This window comes from Delphinus delphis, chromosome 15 (assembly GCF_949987515.2).
Source record: "Delphinus delphis chromosome 15, mDelDel1.2, whole genome shotgun sequence".
Lineage (NCBI taxonomy): Eukaryota > Metazoa > Chordata > Mammalia > Artiodactyla > Delphinidae > Delphinus > Delphinus delphis.
This window is the reverse complement of record NC_082697.1, coordinates 23410554-23431960: the sequence shown is the minus strand read 5'-3', so window position 1 is coordinate 23431960 and position 21407 is coordinate 23410554. Positions and strand designations below refer to the sequence as shown.

General features: G+C 46.9%; 1 protein-coding gene across 1 annotated transcript; it reads right to left on the bottom strand.

The window, feature by feature from the left end:
* Nucleotides 1-8209: 8209 nt before the first annotated feature.
* Nucleotides 8210-11919, bottom strand: GDF5 (growth differentiation factor 5). The gene is made up of 2 exons (XM_060032737.1): nt 11295-11919; nt 8210-9084 (listed from the first exon to the last, which is right to left on the bottom strand). The coding sequence occupies exons 1-2, from the start codon at nt 11917-11919 to the stop codon at nt 8210-8212; spliced, it is 1500 nt and encodes a 499-aa protein (XP_059888720.1).
* Nucleotides 11920-21407: the final 9488 nt, after the last annotated feature.

Sequence of the window (21407 nt, the reverse complement as noted above, 5' to 3'; positions counted from 1 at the left end):
TAAAACTGAATTTCCTTTCAGATCTTTTTTAATGCTTTCATATACATATACATGTTCCCTTAGAAAATATGTCTTTCTGGTTGGTGTGGGTTTTCGTTTTTTTCCTTTTATTTTTAACTTAATTGACAGCATAGTTTTGTTTTATTTTGCTGCTTCCTTCTTTTTACTAGTTTCTTTTTAAAATTCTATATATGTTGCTCTACATAGATCCAGTTCATTTCCTTTTAACAGCTGTTCTATCATATGATATATATGGCATATAGTTTGTTTCTTTTTGTTGTTCTTATGACCAATGTTTCCATGAATATTCTTATACACTTAAGAGCAAAAATTTTAATGGCATCCATCTATTTCTGTGTGATTTTTCTTCAAAATCATTAGCTAACTTGGGATTAGCAGAGGAGAGAGCTGATAGTTGGAGTCAATAAAGGATTGTTTTTCCAGGCCATGGAATAGATGTCATCAGTGCAAAGATGGTGATGATATTGTCAAGAAAAAGTTTCAAGGGCATTCCCTGGCAGTCCAGTGGTTAGGACTCGGTGCTTTCACTGCCGGGGGTCTGGGTTCAATCCCTGGTTGGGGAACTAAGATCCTGCAAGCCGTGTGGCGCAGCCAAAAAAAAAAAAAGAAATGTGAATGAAATGAGAGAGTGACCCATGTAAATATCTTGGAAAAGAGCATGCTGGGCAGAGAGAACACAAGTGCAAAGGTCCCAACATGAGAGAATGCTTGGTGTTTCCAAGGAAGAGAAAGGAGGTTATCACGGCCTAGAGCCAAATGAATAAGGAAGAGTATGGTAAGAGATGAGGTTGACAACCTGGCCCTAGAGGCCAGATCATGGGGGAGCTTGTTGGCCATGGTAAAGACTTTGGATCCTATTCTAAGTATGTGCTAGTGTAGCTGTAGAGAATCACTGGAAGGAAACACAAGAAACTGGTAATAGTGGTTATGATGGTTGATTCTGAAGAAGAGGGCTGGGAGACTAGGAGGTTAGGTCTGGAAAGGAGACATATTTTTTTCACTATATATCCTTTTGCGTTGTTTGGAGTTTGTACTGTATCTATATAATTACCTCTAAAATTGAAAGAAAAGGGAATTCCCTGATAGTCCAATGGTTAGGACTCTGAGCTTCCACTGCCAGGGGCCCGGGTTTGATCCCTGGTCAGTGAACTAAGATCTTGCAAGCAGCGCAGTGCGGCTGAAAAAATAATAAAATAAAATAAAATTGAAAGAAAAATATCCATATCACTCTCAAAACCTTATTCTGAAAAAAAAAAAGTTTACTCATTGGTTTTATGGAAAATACAAAGAAGTAGAACTTGGTCCTTGCCCTCAGGCATATTACAGCTGTGGAGGTATAATACATATTCACAAAAATTTTAAAAGACAATGCAAAAGAATGAAGTTGGACTCCTATTTCACACCATATGGACAATGAACTCAAAATGGATCACAGATCCAAATATAAGAGCTAAACTATAAAGCTCTTAGAAGAAAACATAAGAGTAAATCTTTGTGACCTTGTTTTAGGCAAAGCCTTCTTAGATAAAACATCGAAAGTACAAATAACAAAAGAAAAAAATAGATAAATTGGACTACATAAAAATTTAAACTTTTATGTTGCAAAAGATACCATCAAGAAAGCGAAAAGGTATAGAATGGGAGAAAATATTTGTAAATCACATATCTGATAAGGGACTTGTATGCAGACTATCCAAAGAAGTCTACAACTCAGTAATTAAAAAAAAAACACCCAGTCAAAAATGGGCAAAGGAGGGCTCCCCTGGTGGCGCAGTGGTTGAGAGTCCGCCTGCGATGCAGGGGACACGGGTTCGTGCCCCGGTCCGGATCTTCGTGCCCGGAAGATCCCACATGGCGGCGGAGCGGCTGTGCCCGTGAGCCATGGCCGCTGAGCCTGCGCATCCGGAGCCTGTTGCTCCGCAGCGGGAGAGGCCACAACAGTGAGAGGCCCGCGTACTGCAAAAAAAAAAAAAAAAAAAAAAAGGGCAAAGGCTTTGAATAGACGTCTCTCAAAGAAGATATACAAATGGTCAAGAAGCTAATGAAAAGATGATCAGCATTATTAGTCATGAGGGAAACACACACACACACACAGACGCACACACACACACACACACACACACACACACACACACACAATGAGATACCACTTCACATGCCCACTAGATGGCTATAATCAAGCAGACATGTAATACAAAGTGCTGACAAGGATGTAGAAAAACTGGATCCCTCATACATTGATGTATGTGATGTTTGGAAAACAGTCTGGTTGTTCCTAAAAATGATAAACATAAAGTTACCATATGGCCCAGTGATTCCATTCCTAGGTATATATTTAAGAGAAATTAAAACATATGCCCACACAAAAAATTGTATATGGTTGTTCATCACAACATTATTCATAATAGCCAAAAACAACCTAAATATCCTTCAACTGATGAAATGGATAAATAAAATGTGATATATCCAGAAAATAGATTATTTCTCAGCAATAACAAGGAATGAACTACTGATACACTCCAACATGGCTGACCCTTTAAAACATTATGCTAAGTGAAAGAAGTCAATCGCAAAAGACTACATACACTATGAGTATGATTCCATTTCTATGAAGTGTCCAGCCGCCCATTCCCATGGCCAATTCCTGAACCGCATCACCAGAATTGTTTTAATTAAGAAAATTTTAATTTATGCCATTCTGGGTTCTCACCGTCCTTTTTTTTTTTTTTTGGCCACACCATGCGGCTTGCAGGATCTCATTTCCCCGACCAGAGATCGAACCTGTGCCCCCTGCAGTGGAAGCACGGAGCCCTAACCACTGGACAGCCAGGGAATTCCCTCACCATCCTACTCTTTAAGTGTCCATTCATTCCTAGGACACTTGTCATTTCTACCTCATTGAGACCTCCAGGCTTTTTATCTCTTCTCTTTACACAGTAGTCTGTCAACCCTCTCATCTCTCTCCTTCTATCTAACTCAGATCATACAGTCTGTCACTGTAATTGCTTATCTCTTGCAATATAACTCCCTTGCTCAAATGTCTTTCTATCCCTGCCCCCCCACCTAGAGAGACACCATGCCTGCATCTAGGTTATTGAGTACTATTGGAGAAAATCATGCAAGGAACATATTGGTAGCATCAAATATGGATACCAACCTTTATTACGCTCAACTCTGCCCCCCTTTTCCAAAACTACCATTTATAACTGTATTAGATTCCTAGGACTTCCATAACAACAACAACAAAAAAAACAAGCCAGGTGGCATAAAACAATGGAAATGTATTGTCTCACAGTTCTGGAGATAAGAAGTCCAAAATCAAGGTGTTGGGCTTCCCTGGTGGCACAGTGGTTGAGAGTCCACCTACCGATGCAGGGGACACGGGTTTGTGCCCCGGTCCGGGAAGATCCCACATGCCACGGAGCAGCTGGGCCCATGAGCCATGGCCGTTGAGGCTGCACGTCCAGAGCCTGTGCTCCGCAACGAGAGAGGCCACAGCAGTGAGAGGCCCGCGTACCGCAAAAAAAAAAAAAAAAAAAAATTCTGATCAAAATCAAGGTGTTGACAAGGATCATGCTCTATCTGAAGGCTCTAGGGGAGGAGGATCTTTCCTTGTCTCTTCCTAGCTTCTGGTCATTGCCAGGAATCCTTGCTGTTTCTTGATTTTTTTAACTCCAGTCTCTGCCTCTGTCAGCACATGGACTTCTTTTGTACCTGTCTCTGTGTCTCTTCTCATCTTATAAGGACTCCACTCATACTGGATTAGGGTCCACCCTGATGACCTTATCTTAACTTGATTACATCTGTGAAGATCCTTTTTCCAGATAAGGTTATATTCATAGGTTAGGGGCAGGGGTGTTGGACTTTAACATATTTCTTTTGAGGGACACAATTCAACCCATAACAGGAACCTGTTCCACGTTCCTTGACTCTGACCCCTTCTTACTGTCTCTGAACAGATAGCCTCACCTCCTGCTTCACAGAGAAAAAATAAATTAGAAGCCATCAGAAGGAAACTCAACTTCCCACCACCAAACAAACCTACTTGTATAGCGTGCATGTATCCTTTCTTCTTTATATCATTTCAATGGAAGAATTGCCATTTTTCTTAGTTAAAGCTAACCTTGTAAGAGTTCTTCAAACTTGACGTGTCCAAAACTGACCTCATCATCTTCCTCTAAAAATCTGTCCTCCTTCTGTGTTCTCTCTTTTCATTGTTGTTGAATGGCACACCATCCGCCCAGTTGCTCAAGCAAAAAAGCCACAGGATTCACCCTTGACTCTGCTTCTCCCTTATTCTCTCCATCCCAACACTCCCCAAGTCCTGCTAAGAGAGCAGAACCACAGTCTCTTTGGGTTTGTACAGTACATGTCTATTAATAAAGCCCACACTTGTATTTGCACTTAGGCACCCACATTATATTCAGTTGATTCTACTAAGTTCACAGCTACCTACAACACTATCTCTTTCCCATCTGAAGTTGTGAAATCACACTTCATATCTTGTACTTGTATGGTTGGTTTCATGCATTCTGATGACTTTCCCCCCTGTTTTATTTCATTTCCTTTGATTCAGTCTATTACCTTACCATCTTAGTATCCTTTGGGATCTTTATTTTCTCTTTCATTCATGCATGGAACTTGAAGGCATGATCATTGCAAGATAAGAGACTTCATGTAAAGTGCTAAGCACAGTACCTGGCACATAATAAGCCCTCAATAAACATTGTAATTTTTATTATTACCCCAACATTCAGAACAGTATTGAGCCATAGAAGACCCTCAATAAATATTTACTGGTTAATAAATGAATAGATGGATCAAAGATGGATGGAATGAATGAATATCCCCTTTCCTGCATCCCAGGTCCATTAAATTTGATATTATTATCCCTCTTTTACAGTTAGAGAAACTAGAGAGGTTAAGTAACTTGCTCGAAGTCACTCAGCTGGAAAGTCGTGGAACTAGAACTGGAACCCAGATCTGCTTGACTCCTAAGCATATATGACTATTCTGCTTAACTCTGCTTCCTCACATTACATTCAGATCAAAAGAACTAATTGTGAAGTCAGAGGCTTCCCAAGGTTGTGTGTTCCAAGCCCTAGAACAGCTGATTCTCCAGCTTGTGGCCCTGGGACACGGGGATGTGGAGGAGGCCAAGATATGTCATCAGAGCTTTGGGGGCCTCACTTCTTTCCTCTGCTATGGACCTCCCATTTTCCCTGCCCTAAACTATATGCTTAGCTATTTCTCCCTGAGAACTAACAATATTCTGTGTCCCCAAGGAGATACTTTAAGACCAGGGCGCCAAGCCCCGGGAAGATAATTCTACTACTTGCCAAGACTGGGGTCCGTGGAATTGGGGGTCCAGAAGAGTGGCAAGAATGGTACAAAGAATACAGAGACCTGCAGGAGACCTGCAGTTACCTCTCTGGATTGTTAGCTTCTCATCTGTAAAAATAGGGGAGCAGAGGGTAACATTCCTTGCCCTGCCTGCTTCACAAGACTGTTTGAGGCACAATAATGATAACAACTAACATTTGTTGAGTGCCACCTCTGTGCCAGCTACTGTGCTGAGTGTCTTTCGTATCCTCACAGTTAGCCTCATGAAATAGGTACATCGTTTACCCGTCCCCCCACCTTTTATTTTCACAAATGAGGAAATCAAGGTTCATGGAATTAGACGACTTGCCCAAGGCCTCTAACTCTAAGTGACAAATCTTGAAATTTGAAACTGGGCTGCCTTTTGAGGCCAGCAGAGCTGTGAGACCACAGCTGAGACAGTGTTTGTGAACTCTAAAGAACGATATAAGCCTTGAACCCTTTGGTGTGAGAATGCCCTGTACAAGTATGCAGCCTGTTATGATTGGGACTGGAGGTGGGTGCCTGCTGGGGATAATTTTCCAAGGAGGCAGTTGAACAGATCAGATGGTTAGGATGGAAGGGCTGTTCCCACCCACAACAATCTGATTGGTTCCCCATAGTCTGGGTGGGAAAGGGGGTCAGGTACAGAGTCTGAGTGGTTCTCTTGCGAAAAAGCGTTCTAGGACAGGTGGAGGTGGGAGAGGAAGCTCCTAGGGTATCAAGCTGGAGCCACAACATTCAATTCAATGCCTGGGCCTCAGCAGAAAGAGCACCGTGGCTGAGAGTCCTTGAAGCTCTCTGATAGGGATAAGGCAGGGGGAGCTCCAATCTGTCAGACTTTCCAAGAAACCAGGGACGTACAGCCCAGGAAATCAGTGCATGTAGGAGCCTGCCCCACCTGTGACCCCTTGGTCCCCTGCCTCTCTGCCCTTGGGTCTCCAGCCACCCTGCTTCTACACTGCTCTCCCTGTGTCCACAGTCCACTGCTTGGCCTCCCCGGGCACCTCCCTTCCAGGCTCACTCTCCTCTCACATACACCAGAACTCTGTCTGCCGTGCAGCTCCTTTGTTTACTTCCAGAGCTTGTGGGCCTGCCCCCAGCCAAACACAACGAAACTCGGCCAGGGAGGGCTAGGCTCCAGGCTCAGGCTGGCCCCTCAGGGACAGGGAATGGCCTCCAAGCCAGGGAGGTAGCTCGAAGGTATGCTGCCCCCCACCCTGGGCTCTTGCTTCAGGTCCTGACAACCTAGGTTTCAGGCCTAGAGGGAAGAAACACAGGATCTGCCCAGAGCTGGGCAAGAATTCTTACTGTTGAAACAGCTTTGGCTAGGAGCCCTGGGAATCGAAGACCCAGCTGGAGAGAGATGGGGGAAATTTTGAGGCCCCCTGGGTGGGAAGCTGAGGCCTAGGCTTTCTTCTGCTGGTCCTCCCTTTCTTCAGCCAGGCAGAACCTGGTCCTGAGCCCTTGGAACAAGGACTCAGGTGCCCAAATTTCCCTACCAGAAGGCTGTATTCCCCTCCCAAGAGCTCATGCCTCGCTCTTCCCCATAGGTTCTAGTGGAAAAGGGAAGTGGGCATTTAGTCTGGGCCAAGCCCCAAGCAGGAATGTGTCTGGCATTGGTCCGTCTAAGGTCAGTAAGGTCAGTGGGGAGGTTACTAATGTATAATTATGTATTTATATATGGTATAATGTAAAGGGGAGGAGCTCCAGTTGTTTCTAGAGCTGGGGTGAAGGGGTGGAATGTGTGCCGAACTGGAGGGTAGCAGGTAAGATAAGATCACAGGTAAGATTACATGAGGAACAGTGGTCAGTGACAGAAAAGAGATGCCCCCATAGGGGAAGAGGAGATTGTGGCAGCCCACGTTCCCCAGTGAGAGGTGGAGGGCCCTTTAAATGGTGACCAGTTGATTCTGTGAGTATGATGTGGGGATGAGAGGGGACAGAGCAGACACTGGTGAATGAAGTGGGGATGACTTTAGAGGAAATGAAATCCCCAGTTTCCCTCCCATTTAAGGGACCCATTTTGGAGGCAACAAACTTGACTAAGGAATGTCAAAAAGGAAACCTAACTCTGTTGCTATGCCTCAGTGGAATAGATGGAGCTCTGGAAGAAAACCAGGAATGGGGTTAGAGGTAGCACTGGCCCTGCTCAGCCTGTGCTCTCTGTCCCATTCTGCTCTGGGCAGCCCGCCTCCCCTCTCTGGGACAGTGATTCTTTGAAGGGTCACTGGGTCCCCTGGGGTAAATAAGAAATCTGCCACAGTTTTAGGCATGGTTTTGTTTTTTATCTCATCAATGTACATTTTAATCTAACAGTCTAAGAGCCTCACACCCATGCCCAAACCCGCTCCCCCTCTTTCCCACCCCTGCCCAACCAGTATCCATCTGCCCCAGGGGCAGAAAGTCATCAAGCACAATGGTAATTCAAGGAGGAGGTGGCACCTGTGCCTCTCCCAAGGCGAGCCCTCCCTGGAGAGTCCAGAGATCGAGAAGGTCCCGGTAAGGAGAGGTGGTGGGCTGAGTTTCATTGGAAGACAAGGCCTCCTGGGTCTCAGTCCCATTCAGAGTCTGTCTCCCTGGGCCTGTCCCTGCCAGTCAGAGCAGCAGAAGGGCAGAGATCCTCAGACAGGGGGACTTGTGGATAGAAAGAGACCTTCAGCCCAGTTCCCACTCTGAGAGTGAACAAGGCTGTTGAAATCCCCTTTCACGCAGGCTGCTCCTGGCTGTAGCTTCCCCACCCCTCTGTGATTCCAGGAGTGCGTGGAGGGGCTCTTGTGACCAGCATCCTGGGATGTATCACCCAGGAAGACAGAGGCCAGTGCTGCTACCTGCAGCCACAAGACTCCACGACCATGTCCTCATACTGCTTATAGACCACGTTGTTGGCGGAGTCAATGAAGAGGATGCTGATGGGACTCAGCCGCGTGGGCACACAGCAGGTGGGTGGCGTGGACTCAGGGTCCATGGAGTTCATCAGGGTCTGGATGACTGCATGGTTCGTGGGCTCCAGGTGGGAGCGCAGGGGGAACTCACATAGCCCCTCGCAGTGGAAGGCCTCGTACTCCAGGGGCGCGATAATCCAGTCGTCCCAGCCCATGTCCTTGAAGTTGACATGCAGCGCCTTCCGACTGCAGCGGGCCTTGGGGTTCTTGCTGGGCCGCTTGCCCTGACGTGTGGCCAGTGGGGCCCGCCGCTTTCGCCGCTGGCTGAACAGGTACTCGTAGACGGTCTTATCATCTTGGCCAGAGCGGGCCTTAATCTCATTAAAGAACAGGTCCCGTTTCTTGGTGCGGCCGAACACCAGGAACAGGGCCTTCTCATGGACCTGCCGGGCAGCCCGGTCAAAGCCCAGGCCACGGAGGTCCACGGCCCGGCCCCGTTCCCAGGCCTCCAGCTCCAGGCACAGCTGGGCCGAGTTCTTAAAGTTTCGGAAGAGCTTCCAGATGTCGAACACCTCCCAGCCAGATCCATCCAGGCCTGGCATGGAACGCACATCCAGCAAGGCCGCCGGCTGTCGGCCGCTGGGGCAGCTGGACAGCTTCAGCTGGGCAGCTCGCCCACTGCCGGGGGCCACTGGCTTAGCTGTGTCCGAGGGCTTCTTCCGCAAGATCCGAAGCTCGGCCCCTAGTAGCCCATCCTTCTCCAGGGCGCTAATGTCAAACATGTACCTCTGCTTCCTGATCGCAGGACCTCGGTCATCTAGAGAGAACACCCATAAGTCATTCCCTACAACCTCACCAAGGGAGCTGGTCACCTTAAGGCCTCAGGGGAGGACCACAGCTCTTCTCCCCTCGAGAGAACGTTCTTTAACCTCTTCCCCACTCTGACAGAGGGCAAGACCCAAACCACTGGGAGCCTTTTTCAAAATAAGGGAGCTTCCTATACAGTCAACCAAGTAGGATTGTTGATCTGTAGATGTGGCTGTAGCTGATTTGAGTGATTCTGGGTGTTTGTGTCAATGAGATGCATAGCAGAGGTCCATCAGCCTTAGAACTGCCATCTACCTGCCCCTCTCCCATCTGTTATCCAATATGATTTCTCTTTGGTAAGATAGGTGGAATGGGCATTATAATGACTCCTGTTTTTCCAGGGGAGGAACCTGAGGCTCAGAGAAGTTAGTAACTTGCTCATGGTCACCCATCTGGGAAAAAGCAGAGCTGGAACGCCAGCCTAGAACTTTTTACACCGGATCCTGAGCTGCTTCTACTATACCATGCCTTAAAGAAGATCTTAGTGTTCTTGTTTTACGGATGAGGGACAGAGAGGGGGAGTGACTTGCCTAAAGTCACACAGCAAGTTAACAAAAAAGCCTGTCTATAAGCCTATTTTCCTGGCTTCCCAGTATAATGATTTTGTTGTGTATGTTTCTTACCCTGCTGGGTACGTGAATGTGTGTGTGTGTGTGTGAATGACAGTTGTTGTGTGTGTGTGTGTATGGTTCAGTTCACATGTGAGTATGAAAAGTAATGCATATGTGAGTGACATGTTATATGCATGTATGATTGGGCTTGTGTGAATATTTGAAGGGTATGTATGTATATGTGTCTATATATATGTAAGAAGATTCCTTGCATATATGTAAGGTGTGTGTGCACGTGTGTACGTGTGTGTGTGATTCAGCATGTACGCATAAATATAAGGCTGTGTGTGTGTATAAGAAGCTCAGTAGTATGTCCGAATCAGCATGCCTTCCTTCCTAAATACCAATTTGCCATTGGGAAACATTCATAATATTGCTCTAGAAGCTAATTAGGCCTTTAAACTCCCCATCTCCCCCCTCCAAGCTCCCTGAGAGCTGGGGGGCACAGGGACTTATTTTATGATTTCCCCAAGGGGCCACAGCTTGCTCTGGCTGGGCAGGCAGCCAGGCCACCTCCCCCAACCTCAGCCAGACCTGCTGCCTCTGTGCCTCCCCCCACCTCTGTCATTCCCCCACTGGCCAGCTCTAATGAGGAGCCTCTTCCTCTCTCTGACCCTTCCCCCACCCTGCCAGCCAAAGTCCCAAGACTCCCAGAACCAGAACGTATGAGCTGCCAGCAACTCTAGCAATCAGGTCCACCTCCCTCTTCACACTTATGGAGAAACTGAGGCCCTAAGAGGGGAAGGGACTTGCTGAGATCACACAGCAAGTTGAGAGGAAAAGCCAAGACAGTGATGTGGGGTGGGCAGAGGGAGAAGTGAAGGGAGCACATCGTCTCCTGGGTTCATGATAAAAATGATGTGTGTTTAGGACAGGACAAAAAGTTTTCATATTTGAAGGGCTCTCAGAAATCACCCAATCCAACCTCCATAGGGTTGTACTGATGGGGAAACTGAGACCCCAAAGGGAGAAGGGGCTTTCCCAAGGTCACACGGTGAGTTAGACCCTAGGTCTGTTGTCCACCCTGCCCCACCTCGTATATCTAGAGGTTGTTACAGAACTCCACTATGCCTCATTTACTGTCGTCACCTATCTTGTCCCCTCTGCCCCCCAGGCCAAAGGCAAAGTGGGAGAACCATGGGTATCTGAGATTAATTTCTCTCTCTGCCATCTGAGAAAACCTACAACCCTCTGCAGCCTGGAAAGTCTGGCCAATTCACGTAAGCACAGAGCATGGCCTGGTAATCAAGAGTCTTAGAGGCTGGTCCCCAACTCTGCCACCAACAGGCAGGTCTTATCTCCTTCCCGGGCTTCAGTAATCCCCTCTGCACCTTGCAGGATTGGCACTTGGTGATCCCCAGGTGCCCTCCAGCTCTGACATGCCAACAGCCTGGGACCTGGAGTGTGTGAGGTAAGTCCCAGATACCACCCAGGCCAGATGCACACACTGTCTCCCACCAGTGCAGTGGCGGGGCTCTGAGAGCCCCCTCCATGCATGCAGATGCCCCTCCCTCTGAGCCGTGCCCCTGCCCCCCCCCCGCCCCCTCACCTTGCCCTTTGTCAATAAAGCTGGTGATGGTGTTGGCCAGGCCAGCCTCCAACTTCACGCTGCTGTTGCCTCCCTTTCTGTCAGCCTCGGACAGCGTCCTGTACAGCGAGAGCATGTATTCGTGGGGCGTGATTGGGGGCGGGCGGAATGGCTCCTTGGGCTCTCGAGGGGACCCAGGCTCCCTGGCCTTCTTCAGCAGGAAGGGGCTGGGGACAGATCCTGTCTTTGGTGGTGCCTTACCCCCAAGAAGCTGTCCTTTTGGGGTCACAGTCCGCGTTGCAGCCTGCCTTGTCTGGGGAGGGTGTCCTGGCTTGGGTTCAGGGCCACCCGATCTGGGGGGCAGCTTTTTGGGTTCATCCTTCTTGGGCTGTGTCAGGGCTCCTGTCTGCCCGGTGCCCCCCTTTGCCCTGGCATTGGTGGCCCCCCCACCGTAGCTGTGACCCCCCGGCCTGAAGATGTTCTGGGCCAGAGGGGGCCTCTCCTTGGCTTCTGCTTTGGCCAATCCTGGCCTGGCCCCCTGGGGTCTCTGGCCCAAGTCAGGGGCACCCAACACAGTGCAGATGAATTCCAGGTCCAGCCAAGCCAGGTGCCAAAGCAAGAAAGTGAGGACTTTGGGGAGTCTCATCCTCTGGACAGCCGCTGAATGACACCAAAGAGAACAGTGGCAGCAGCGGAGATGCCTCTGGTTTGGCAGGAAAAACCATGAAAAGAGTGGACCCTCAAAAGCAGCGGCAGCAGCAGTAGCAGCAGAAGGAAAGGCTTTCTCCTCAGTCTGAGGCTCTTGAAGTCTGCCGGGTGTGTGTCTGTATCCAGTCCCATAGTGGAAATGCTCTCGTATCCAGACGTGCACCGTCTCCAGTCAGCAGCTGAAAATAACTCGTTCTTGAAAGGAGAAAGCCGACCGCCCCTTTTCTCCTGCACAACTGACTGAGGGCTTGAAGGAGGCTTGTATAAGGCTGAGGGATTTTTCCAAGAAGGAAGAATGGCGTAATGCTGCCTGTGTGCTCCAGTTCTTTTTTTTTTTTTTTTAAGTTTTGAATCCTTTCCAGTGAAAATACTTACACACACACACACACACACACACACACACACACACACACACACACACATGCCTGCAGGTGCTCAGAAAAATCTTTTACAAACCTGAACTCAGGAATTGGAAACGGAATTCCAACCCAAACCAATTTAATTACTCTCTGATGTCATGCTGTCTAAACTCATTTAAGTGCGATATATTTATGTGAAAAAAATCACCGCTGCCCTCTGAGGCCATGGCTCATGGGGACTCTTGGCACACAGCCCCGAGGGGGGCTTCTAGGCTTGGGGGGGGCCTCTCAGTCCCACGGAGCAGACTCTCGGGTCTTTACCTCCATGTCACGGGGCAGCCCACCCCACCTTCCTGAGGAGAGATGCTGAGGAGTGAACTCAAGGATCTTAAGCCCCAGAAACATGAGGAGTGTGGGTTTTCAGTTAAGTCCTTGGGGTGTTTTTAAAGCAACCTTTGCGTCTAGTCTGGGACCTGATTTGTTGTTGGGGGGTGGGCAGTACAGATGGCAGCATTTACCCACAGTTTCTTTTACTTTATTAAACTTGTGGTGACCCAGAGACAGAAAAGTATCAGTACCCACTACACCCCTCCCCCCAGATGCCGTTGACTGAGCTCAGATTGTTACTTCAGGCTTTGGGGGCGCTGCCACCCTGAGCCTACTCCTTAGATGGAGGCAGATCCAGAGTGTACCTCACTGCCACCCCAGCAAAGACAAACTCAGTTTTGTTGGGAGGGACTGGCTGAGTCCAGGGGTGGCAGCCCCTGCCTGGGGCAGCAGCGGCCCCTTCAGGAGGCTGGAAAAATGATTTCCCACACAGTGCTTTTCTGGTAGTTCTGGAAGAAGTCTCAATTCCAGCTGGACTCGTGGGGGAAAACTGTTCCCTTTACCTGGAATACCCTCCTTTCACTCCCACAATGGGAGGTAGTCCTCCTCATCCTGAGAGCTTCAGCTGAAAATTTACCTCCCCCTTCCCTGGTTAAGAATCCGCCTGCCAATCCAGGGGGCAGGGGTTAGAGCCCTGGTCCGGGAAGATCCCACATGCCGCGGAGTAACTAAGCCTGTGCGCCACAGCTACTGAGACTGCGCTCTAGAGCCCGCGAGCCACAACTACTGAAGCCCACGCGCCTAGAACCCGTGCTCTGCAACAAGAGAAGCCACCGCAAGGAGAAGCCCGCGCACCGCAACGGGAGAGTAGCCCCGCTCGCTGCAACTTGAGAAAGCCCACATGCAGCAACGAAGTCCCAAAGCAGTCAAAAAAAAAAAGTTTCACCTCCTCCAGGAAGCCTTCCCGATCCCCACACAGAGCCAATTACCCCTTCTTGAACGTTTTGCTACAACACTTGTCACACTGTGAGAGGTATAGCAGCAGCAGAAGCAGTCAGGTAGGCTTCCTTCTTAATCCGAGATTCTTTGAGCCTGCCTGATAGAGATCCATTCCTACTCTAAGGTCACCAGATTGGTTTCCCAGCACAACCTGGCACAGAGTAGAAGCTCAGTAAGCATTTGATGAATGAAAGAAGATGAAACTCACAGCCTGGTTGTCCAGGTGCTCGACCAGCCTTTTCATGGTGATACGTCCAGATTCTTGCTGATCTTCAGAGCACAGCTGCATAACTTGGCCATTTCAAGCTTCATCTGGTGCCCCTAGGTCAGAAACCCCAGGAGAGCTCCACCTTCCCATCTCAAAGTATCAATACACTACCAGACACTGTTCAGGGGGAGCTTTAAGGAAGAGCTGAATTCCTAACTATCCCTCCGGTTGCCCAGATTCACAACACTTGGCTTCCCTTTTGACTTGTCCACTTAAGCAATCATCTCTGGGGCTCCTTCATCCTCTCCATCCCCACTGCCTCACTGTCTCAGTCCTCCTCACGGCCTGTCCTAATATAATTCCCTTATAACTGGCTTCTAAGCCTCCCGGATCTCTCTGTTCCAATCTTCCCTCTCTCTAAAACCTGCCCATTGAAAAGTGCCAACTCATGTGCCCTCTCCTCCATGAAGCCTTCCCTCATTCACCAGAAAATACACACTCCTGATTTGCCATCACACATTTTCTGTGCCCCTTTCCATTTTGGCAGCTCCAAGATTATCCAGTTCTGCCTCTGCCCCCCTGTCTCCGACACAGTTCATTTCTTCTACTCTGTGTACTTTTTTCATATTTAAAAAATCATAACGTAATTCCTTATAGCAGTAATAATTTATTTACATACCTGTCTCCCCCATGAGATTATGACTAGACGGCACCATATTTATCTTTCAATTATTCCCAGGGCTGGGCACAGGGCCCAGCACATAGCAGGTTCTCAGTGTGTCGTATGGATGAATGAATCTCTAACCGGCCCTTATATACAAAAGCCATCATTTTCTACTTTAAGGTATAGTTACTTACCGACATATCGTGCCTTCCCTGCTGGACTCTGAGTTCCTGAAAGGAAGGGATTCTTGTCTTGCCACGAATTAGGTATTTTGTAAGCCTGAGTGAGCGAATAAATGAAGGGATGAATAAATCAAAAACATCGGGAATTCTCTGGCGGTCCAGTGGTTAAGACTCCACGCTCTCACTGCCAGGGGCCCGGGTTCAATCCCTGGTCAGGGGAACTAAAATCCCACAAGCCGCGTGGCCAAAATAAACAAACAAACAAATGAACAAAAATAAATCAAACAATCAAGATGCCCTTGAACATGGTTTTATAAAGAGTAAGGGCTCTTGGAGACAAACAGGCCTGGTTTTGAATTCTAGTTCTGCTATATGGTTTAGTATATTATATTATCTTTGGAAGCCTCTAAACCTTTTTGTAACTCTGAACAGGAATCATGACAGTACCTACCTCACAGGGTGTTTGTGGGGATTCAATTAAATAAATTATAAAAAGTGATAAGCCTGGGCTTCCCTGGTGGCACAGTGGTTAAGAATCCGCCTACCAATGCAGGGGACATGGGTTCGAGTCGTGGTCCGGGAAGATCCCACGTGCCACAGAGCAACTAAGCCCGTGTGCCGCAACTACTGAGCCTGCATGCTGCAACTACTGAAGCCTGCGCACCTAGAGCCTGTGCTCTGCAACAAGAGAAGCCATCACAATGAGAAGCCCGCGCACCGCAGCGAAGAGTAGCCCCCTCTTGCTGCAACTAGAGAAAGCCTGCACACAGCAACGAAGACCCAATGCAGCCAAAAATAAATAAATAAAATAAATAAATTCATTAAAAAATAAGTGATTAGCCTGGTACCCAGCAAATAATAATAGCTGCTATTTATTGAGCATATACTGGAGTAAACTAGACTCTGGCCTTTGTATTGCACTGCATTTTTATCTTATTTATCTTCACAAGAACCCTATGATGAAGATACTCTCAGTACCCTGATTTTGCAGACGAAGAAACTGAAGTTCAGAAAGGTTAAATTACTTTTTAAGCCTAATTCCCTCTCTGACACATTTTATACCAAAGAATCCTAACCTAGCTTCTAGAAACACGAAAAGTGAAAGGGTGGTAGGGGGCAATTATGGTATTCTTGGCTTTTAGTCAAGGTCTTATCCAATGGGCTGGGACTTTGGGAACATGGAGGAGTCTCTGAGCAGGGCTATTATTTGAGGACCAGGGAACTCCAGAAATGGGGTGGGAGTCGGGGAAGGGGACTCTGGGCCTGCTTAGAAGGCCCTCTCCAGGGAGGAGCCCAGGGGACTGGCCTGGCTCTCACTATAAAGGTGACTAATCACTTCGGTCCCCTCTGGTAATTGCAACCAGATGCTGCCGCTGGCAGCACTTCAGTCCCAACATGTTTAATTACTGGGACGGAGAGTCCCTCGCCCACCGCCCCCCCCCCATGTCCCCCTACCTCCCCCTCTCCTGTCAGCAATATTAATGTCAAACTCGAGGTAGAAGATGGGAGTCTTGGGAAGCCACTGGCATGGAAACAACCTTTACAGTCCTTTCTACCGTGCAGAGCCTTTAACTTTTTTACATGTTTCCCTATCCATCTCACAGGCACTCCACAAAACATCCTCTTAAAGTTGGCAGGCCAGAGTATTTTTTATACCCATTTCACAGATGAGCAGTTAACTGAATCAGCACCAGCAGCAGCAGCAGCAACATCATTTTTCAGGCACTTAGCAATTTTCAAAGTGGCTTCACATTCTTTATGCTATCTGAATCTCCTAATCCTCGGAGTCAGTTCAGCATGGGTGAGAGCTGGCTAAGAGTATGGGTTCCAGGATCAAACAACTTGGTTTGTGTCCTGGCTCTGCCACTAACCAATTGGGTCACCTTGGGTATTCATTCATTTATGTACTTAATTATCCGTCAACTATACACTGGGTGTCTACCATGTGTTACATCCTGGGCCTAAGCACTGTATCTAACAGTGGACTACCAAGTCTGTGCTCACATTCTGGTGAAAAAGACAGACAAACAAGCAAACAAATGTATAATTTCAGAGAATTCTAAGTGTGTGAAGAAAAATTAAGCAGGGTCAAAGGGATGTCTATTTTAGATAGGAATGTCTCTTTGAGGGGGTGATGTTTGAGCAGAGATCTAGATGTAGTGAGGGAATGAACTGTACAAAGGTCTAGGAGAAGATCATTCCTGGTGGAGGGAACAGCAAATGCAAAGGCCCTGTGGCATGAATGTGCTTGGCATATCTGAGGAACCGGGAGAAGCTGGTGTGACTGAAACAGAGTGAGCATGGGGGAGGTGATAGATGAGGTCAGATCATGCCAGGACCACATTGAGAATGGCCTTGGAAACCAGAGAAAGGAAGTTGGATTTTATGTTTAGTGCAGTGAGAATTTTAAGCAGGAGATTTGTCTAACATAATGACTAAGAGCTGGACTACCTGCCTTTAAGTCCTGGCTCCCTAATTTACCAGCTGTGTAATCTCAGGCCAATTATTTAAACTTTCTGTGCCTCAGTTTCCTCATATACAAAGTGAGGTTAATAATAATATACCTGCCTCAAGGTTGTTACAAGTTTTTGTTGTAAGTTCTTGAAACAGTGTCTTATGCAAAGTAAGCTCTACATAAATGTTACCTATTATTGATATCTTTAAAAAAAATCACTTCTCTGAACCTGTTTCTTTACCTGTAAAATTAGAATAAAAATATCTGCTTCACAGACTGCTTATAAGAACTAAATGTATTTACATATGTAGAGCACCTTTCTTTCAGTAACTATCATATAGTAGGTACTCCATAAATTATGGTTAAAAAAAACAGTCAATTGTTAATATTGTCCTTGTTCACAAATGAGGAAATTGAGTCTCAGAGGAGTTAAGTGATTGACACAAGGCCACGCAACCAGAAATGATCACGGTAGGACTCAACCCGAACTCATGACTCTGAATCCAGTGCTCTTCCCCACAGCAAGGAAGGATTGATCTTTCCTGGCATCACCTTATATGAAAGGGATTGCCTGGGAGGAGGGCCTGCAGCCCCTGGACCTCCATCTGTGCTTTTTATAATCTGTGGGGCATGGGCCATCCCCATCCAGGGAGCCCAGAGCACCCCAGCAGGAGCAGAGCTGCCTAATCCTCCCCCACATCTCCATCATCATTCCGGTTTGTGTTGTTTTAAACGTCCCAGGAGCTGCCACTCTTCTGGGATATTCTCCACCAAGCTCTCAATGGTTCCCCCAGCTGAGCTCCTCGGGAACTGCACCTTGTCAGAGCATGTGGGCGCTCCAGTGAGGTCGGTCCATCCCACTCCCTGCAGATACTATAATCTGGAAACTGCATGTGGGTGTATGTGTGTTTTTGCCTGTTGCAGGTGTGGTGCACAAACAAAGCAACCACACACTTTCACTTTTATTCTTTACTTAAAGTATTTTTATTTTAAAACTTCTTAATATTTAAAAAATATTTTTTAAAAATTTAAAAAGTAATGTGTATTAGAAAGAAAGGTAATACAAATTCATGATGAAAAAAAGTTCAGACAGAACAAGAGAATACACAGGAAGTCCCCCTCCCACTCCAGACCCCCAGTTTTCCAGACCTTCTCAGAAACAACCATTTCTATCCGTCTCCTGGATGACTTTCTATGCAATATAAGCTTTGAAAAAAACCTTTTTATTGAAGTATGATTTCTATACTGAATATATTTAAATTACAAACTTAAATAATTTTCATTGTAAAAAAAATAGAAGTGAAACAATACCAAAGGGTGTTAAATTAAAAGAAGCCACTCCCCAATCTCTCCGCCTAGAGGTAACCACTGTTAATAGTTAGGGACCTGAAACCTTATTGTCATTCTTGAGCTCAGAAACCTCAGATTCTTGCTGGACTCCTTCCACTCCTCCCTCCATTCATCTACTTTATCTCCCACTTTGCACGTAAAAACTCTAAGAGGTAAGTATTATTATCCCCATTTGCAGCCGAGGAATTTGAGGCTCAGAGAGGGGAGGCGAGGCGGGTTGCTCAAAACACAAGGCAGAGCCAGGAGTTCAAACTCAGGTGAGTGTGTCTGCCTCCAAGCCCGACGTTCTTCCTGCCATGTTTCTCCACCTGGTTCCTGTCCAGATTCTTAGAGTTTAGTTTCTGTGTCACCTGAGGCAGCAGATAGAGTCTCAGGTTAGAATATAATTAAGGGCTCATCTTTTTTTTTAATTTTTTTTTTTTTTTTTTTTTTTGGCCACACCTCATGGTATGCAGGATCTCAGTTCCCCCACCAGGGACCAAACCTGTGCCCCCTGTAGTGGAAGCCTGGAGTCTTAACCACTGGACCACCAGGGAAGTCTAAGGGCTCATTTTTTGAGGAAAGAGAGGACCCAGTCCTATGGGAGCTGTCCCTATACATCTTTTTCCTGCCCAAGCCCTGAATGGTGGTGAGCAAATGGCACCCACTTCAAAGAAATGTCAAGCTTGGGTGAGTGGGTATTTAGAGCTTGACTTGGTCAGTGGGAAGGGGCAAGGACTGGAAAGAGACCTGCCCACTGAGACAGGGTCAGCGCCACGGGGGGGAATACCCAGCTGATGGAGGGGATTGTGTTATTATCTAATTATAAATCCAAGGAGACTCATACGATACAACCAAGTGGCAGAATCAGCCAGAGGAACGCCCAGAGGAAATCCCCGGCAATCCCCAAACATCCATGCTTTTGCACATCACTGTTCCATGAACACTGCTTGGAATGCCCTTCCTGCCTTTGTCTGCTCAGCAGATTAATCCTTCATAATTAGGTTATATTGTCACCACCTCTATGAAGCCAGCCACTCCCTCTTTACAGAATTTACCACCCTGTAAATGTGTGAACTATACATTACTCACCTGCCTCTACTTAAGTCTGTGGACTGAGGCTCTAGGCAGGGTCCATGTGTTATTGTTCTTTGGGTCTCTCCCAGTGTCTAGCACAGGATTTGACACATAGTAGGTTCTTAATCAATATTTGTTTAATGATAAATAAATGGACTCTGATGGAAAGCAGCGAGTGGTTCACAATCTATTACAAGATGCTATATTCTTTTGGTGCCTCGAGCTCTGCTTCTGGCAGTTAGCTTGCAGTGAGAAAGAGGGGAATGATTGAGGGTTATTTTTTTTTCCTCAATTTTTCCCGTCATCCTCAGCTCACCTTGGTCACTCGGAGTGCTGACATGGAGAGGAAGATGGAGAAAGGGGTGGGAAAAGTCTTCTCTGAATTCGTGTCGTAGCTGGCTTTGTGTTTTCTGGGTTTGGCAGATGCTTTTAGCTGTTTCTGTCCATCAACAAAACATCATGGAGGGCTTTTATGGGCTCTTCAGGGATTCCCTGCTGGAGCCCTCTCCTGCACTCCTCTTAGCAAAGGCATCTCTATTGCCAATGGTCATTTGTCTTCTCACTTCTGGAGGCCCTTTACCCCTCTAGGAGGCCCTACCAAACAGGACACAGGATAGGCCTATGCAGCTCTCCTTCTTTTACTTAGTCCCCATCCAGCCTACAGAAAACATTCCCTGACAAATTCTGGGAGAGCAGGACAACCCCAACACAGCAGCACTCTCCTGGGTCTGCCACCAAATCAGTTAGCAGGCTTGTCTCTTGTTGATAGATTTCCTGGGCAGGAGGTAGATCCGGTCATTATGCTCCCCAACTGCAATGGGGTTGGATGTGGTACCTCCAACCCTCCTGGAACGCCCCTCTTCCGATCACTTGGCTCAAGCAGTTACATCTTCCCTGAGAAGGGTGGGGACTCACAGCCAGAAATATCTCCACACAAATTTTCTATCCTCCATTCTCTTGACACCATAAAGGATTTAAGAACGTTAAAACAGATTTTAAGCTATTAGAAAAATATATATAGAGAGAGATAAATATATGGGTTTTTAGCCCATCACTTTGAAATTTCACATATGTAAGTTTAAAAAGAAAGAAAGTCAGTCAGTCCAGGCAGCCTCTTGGTATGGGGCAAGGGGAATATCCATAAATAATGAGCAAGCCTGGGGTGCGGGATCCACTTTACAGTCCTGAAAAAGGGTTGAGATAAAAAGCATGTTCCCAGAGATGGAATTTAGGGCATAAAGAAAGAGCTCCAGTTCACTTGGAGGGGACTAGGGTTGGTTTTCTTTCAACTGATTCGTTGTCTCTCCCTCCAATCCAGCCTCCTTTGAGGCCTTCTCCCCACTCTAGTTCATCAGACAGGTTTGAACATGGCCAGACTCTAACTGTGGCTGGATTAAGTCTTTCCCTACAGGGCTCTTGGGTCCCAAGCAATTCAAGTGCTGTACATGAACACCTTTTTTTTTTTTTGTCCCAAACATTCCTGGCACTTCATAGGATGTCTGAAGGCTGATGTACTCTCAAAGCCTACAGAATCTCTAGGGGGGAATGCTACCCACTCTCACACATCAGCTAACTCCACTTTCTTCTCTGGCCCAGACAAAATACCCAGTTGTACTACTTTATTATGTTTTAATACAATTTCCAACTTGCTGTTAATACATTGTATTATTATCCAATACTAGCACATAACAAATATTCCATAAATGTTTGTTGGATGAATGAGTAAATCAATAAGGGAATGAATGAATGAATTCCCTTTTACAAAAATCAAAGATTACTGTTTGTTTCAATCCTCTTTGCTTATTCTTCATGGTCTTACAGTGTAT

Excerpts from the sequence above, each read along its gene's own strand:
- GDF5 (XM_060032737.1), bottom strand. The coding sequence starts at position 11,919 with ATGAGACTCCCCAAAGTCCTCACTTTCTTGCTTTGGCACCTGGCTTGG. Across the intron at positions 9,085-11,294 it reads CTTTATTGACAAAGGGCAAG|ATGACCGAGGTCCTGCGATC; the intron begins GTGAGGGGGCGG and ends TGTTCTCTCTAG.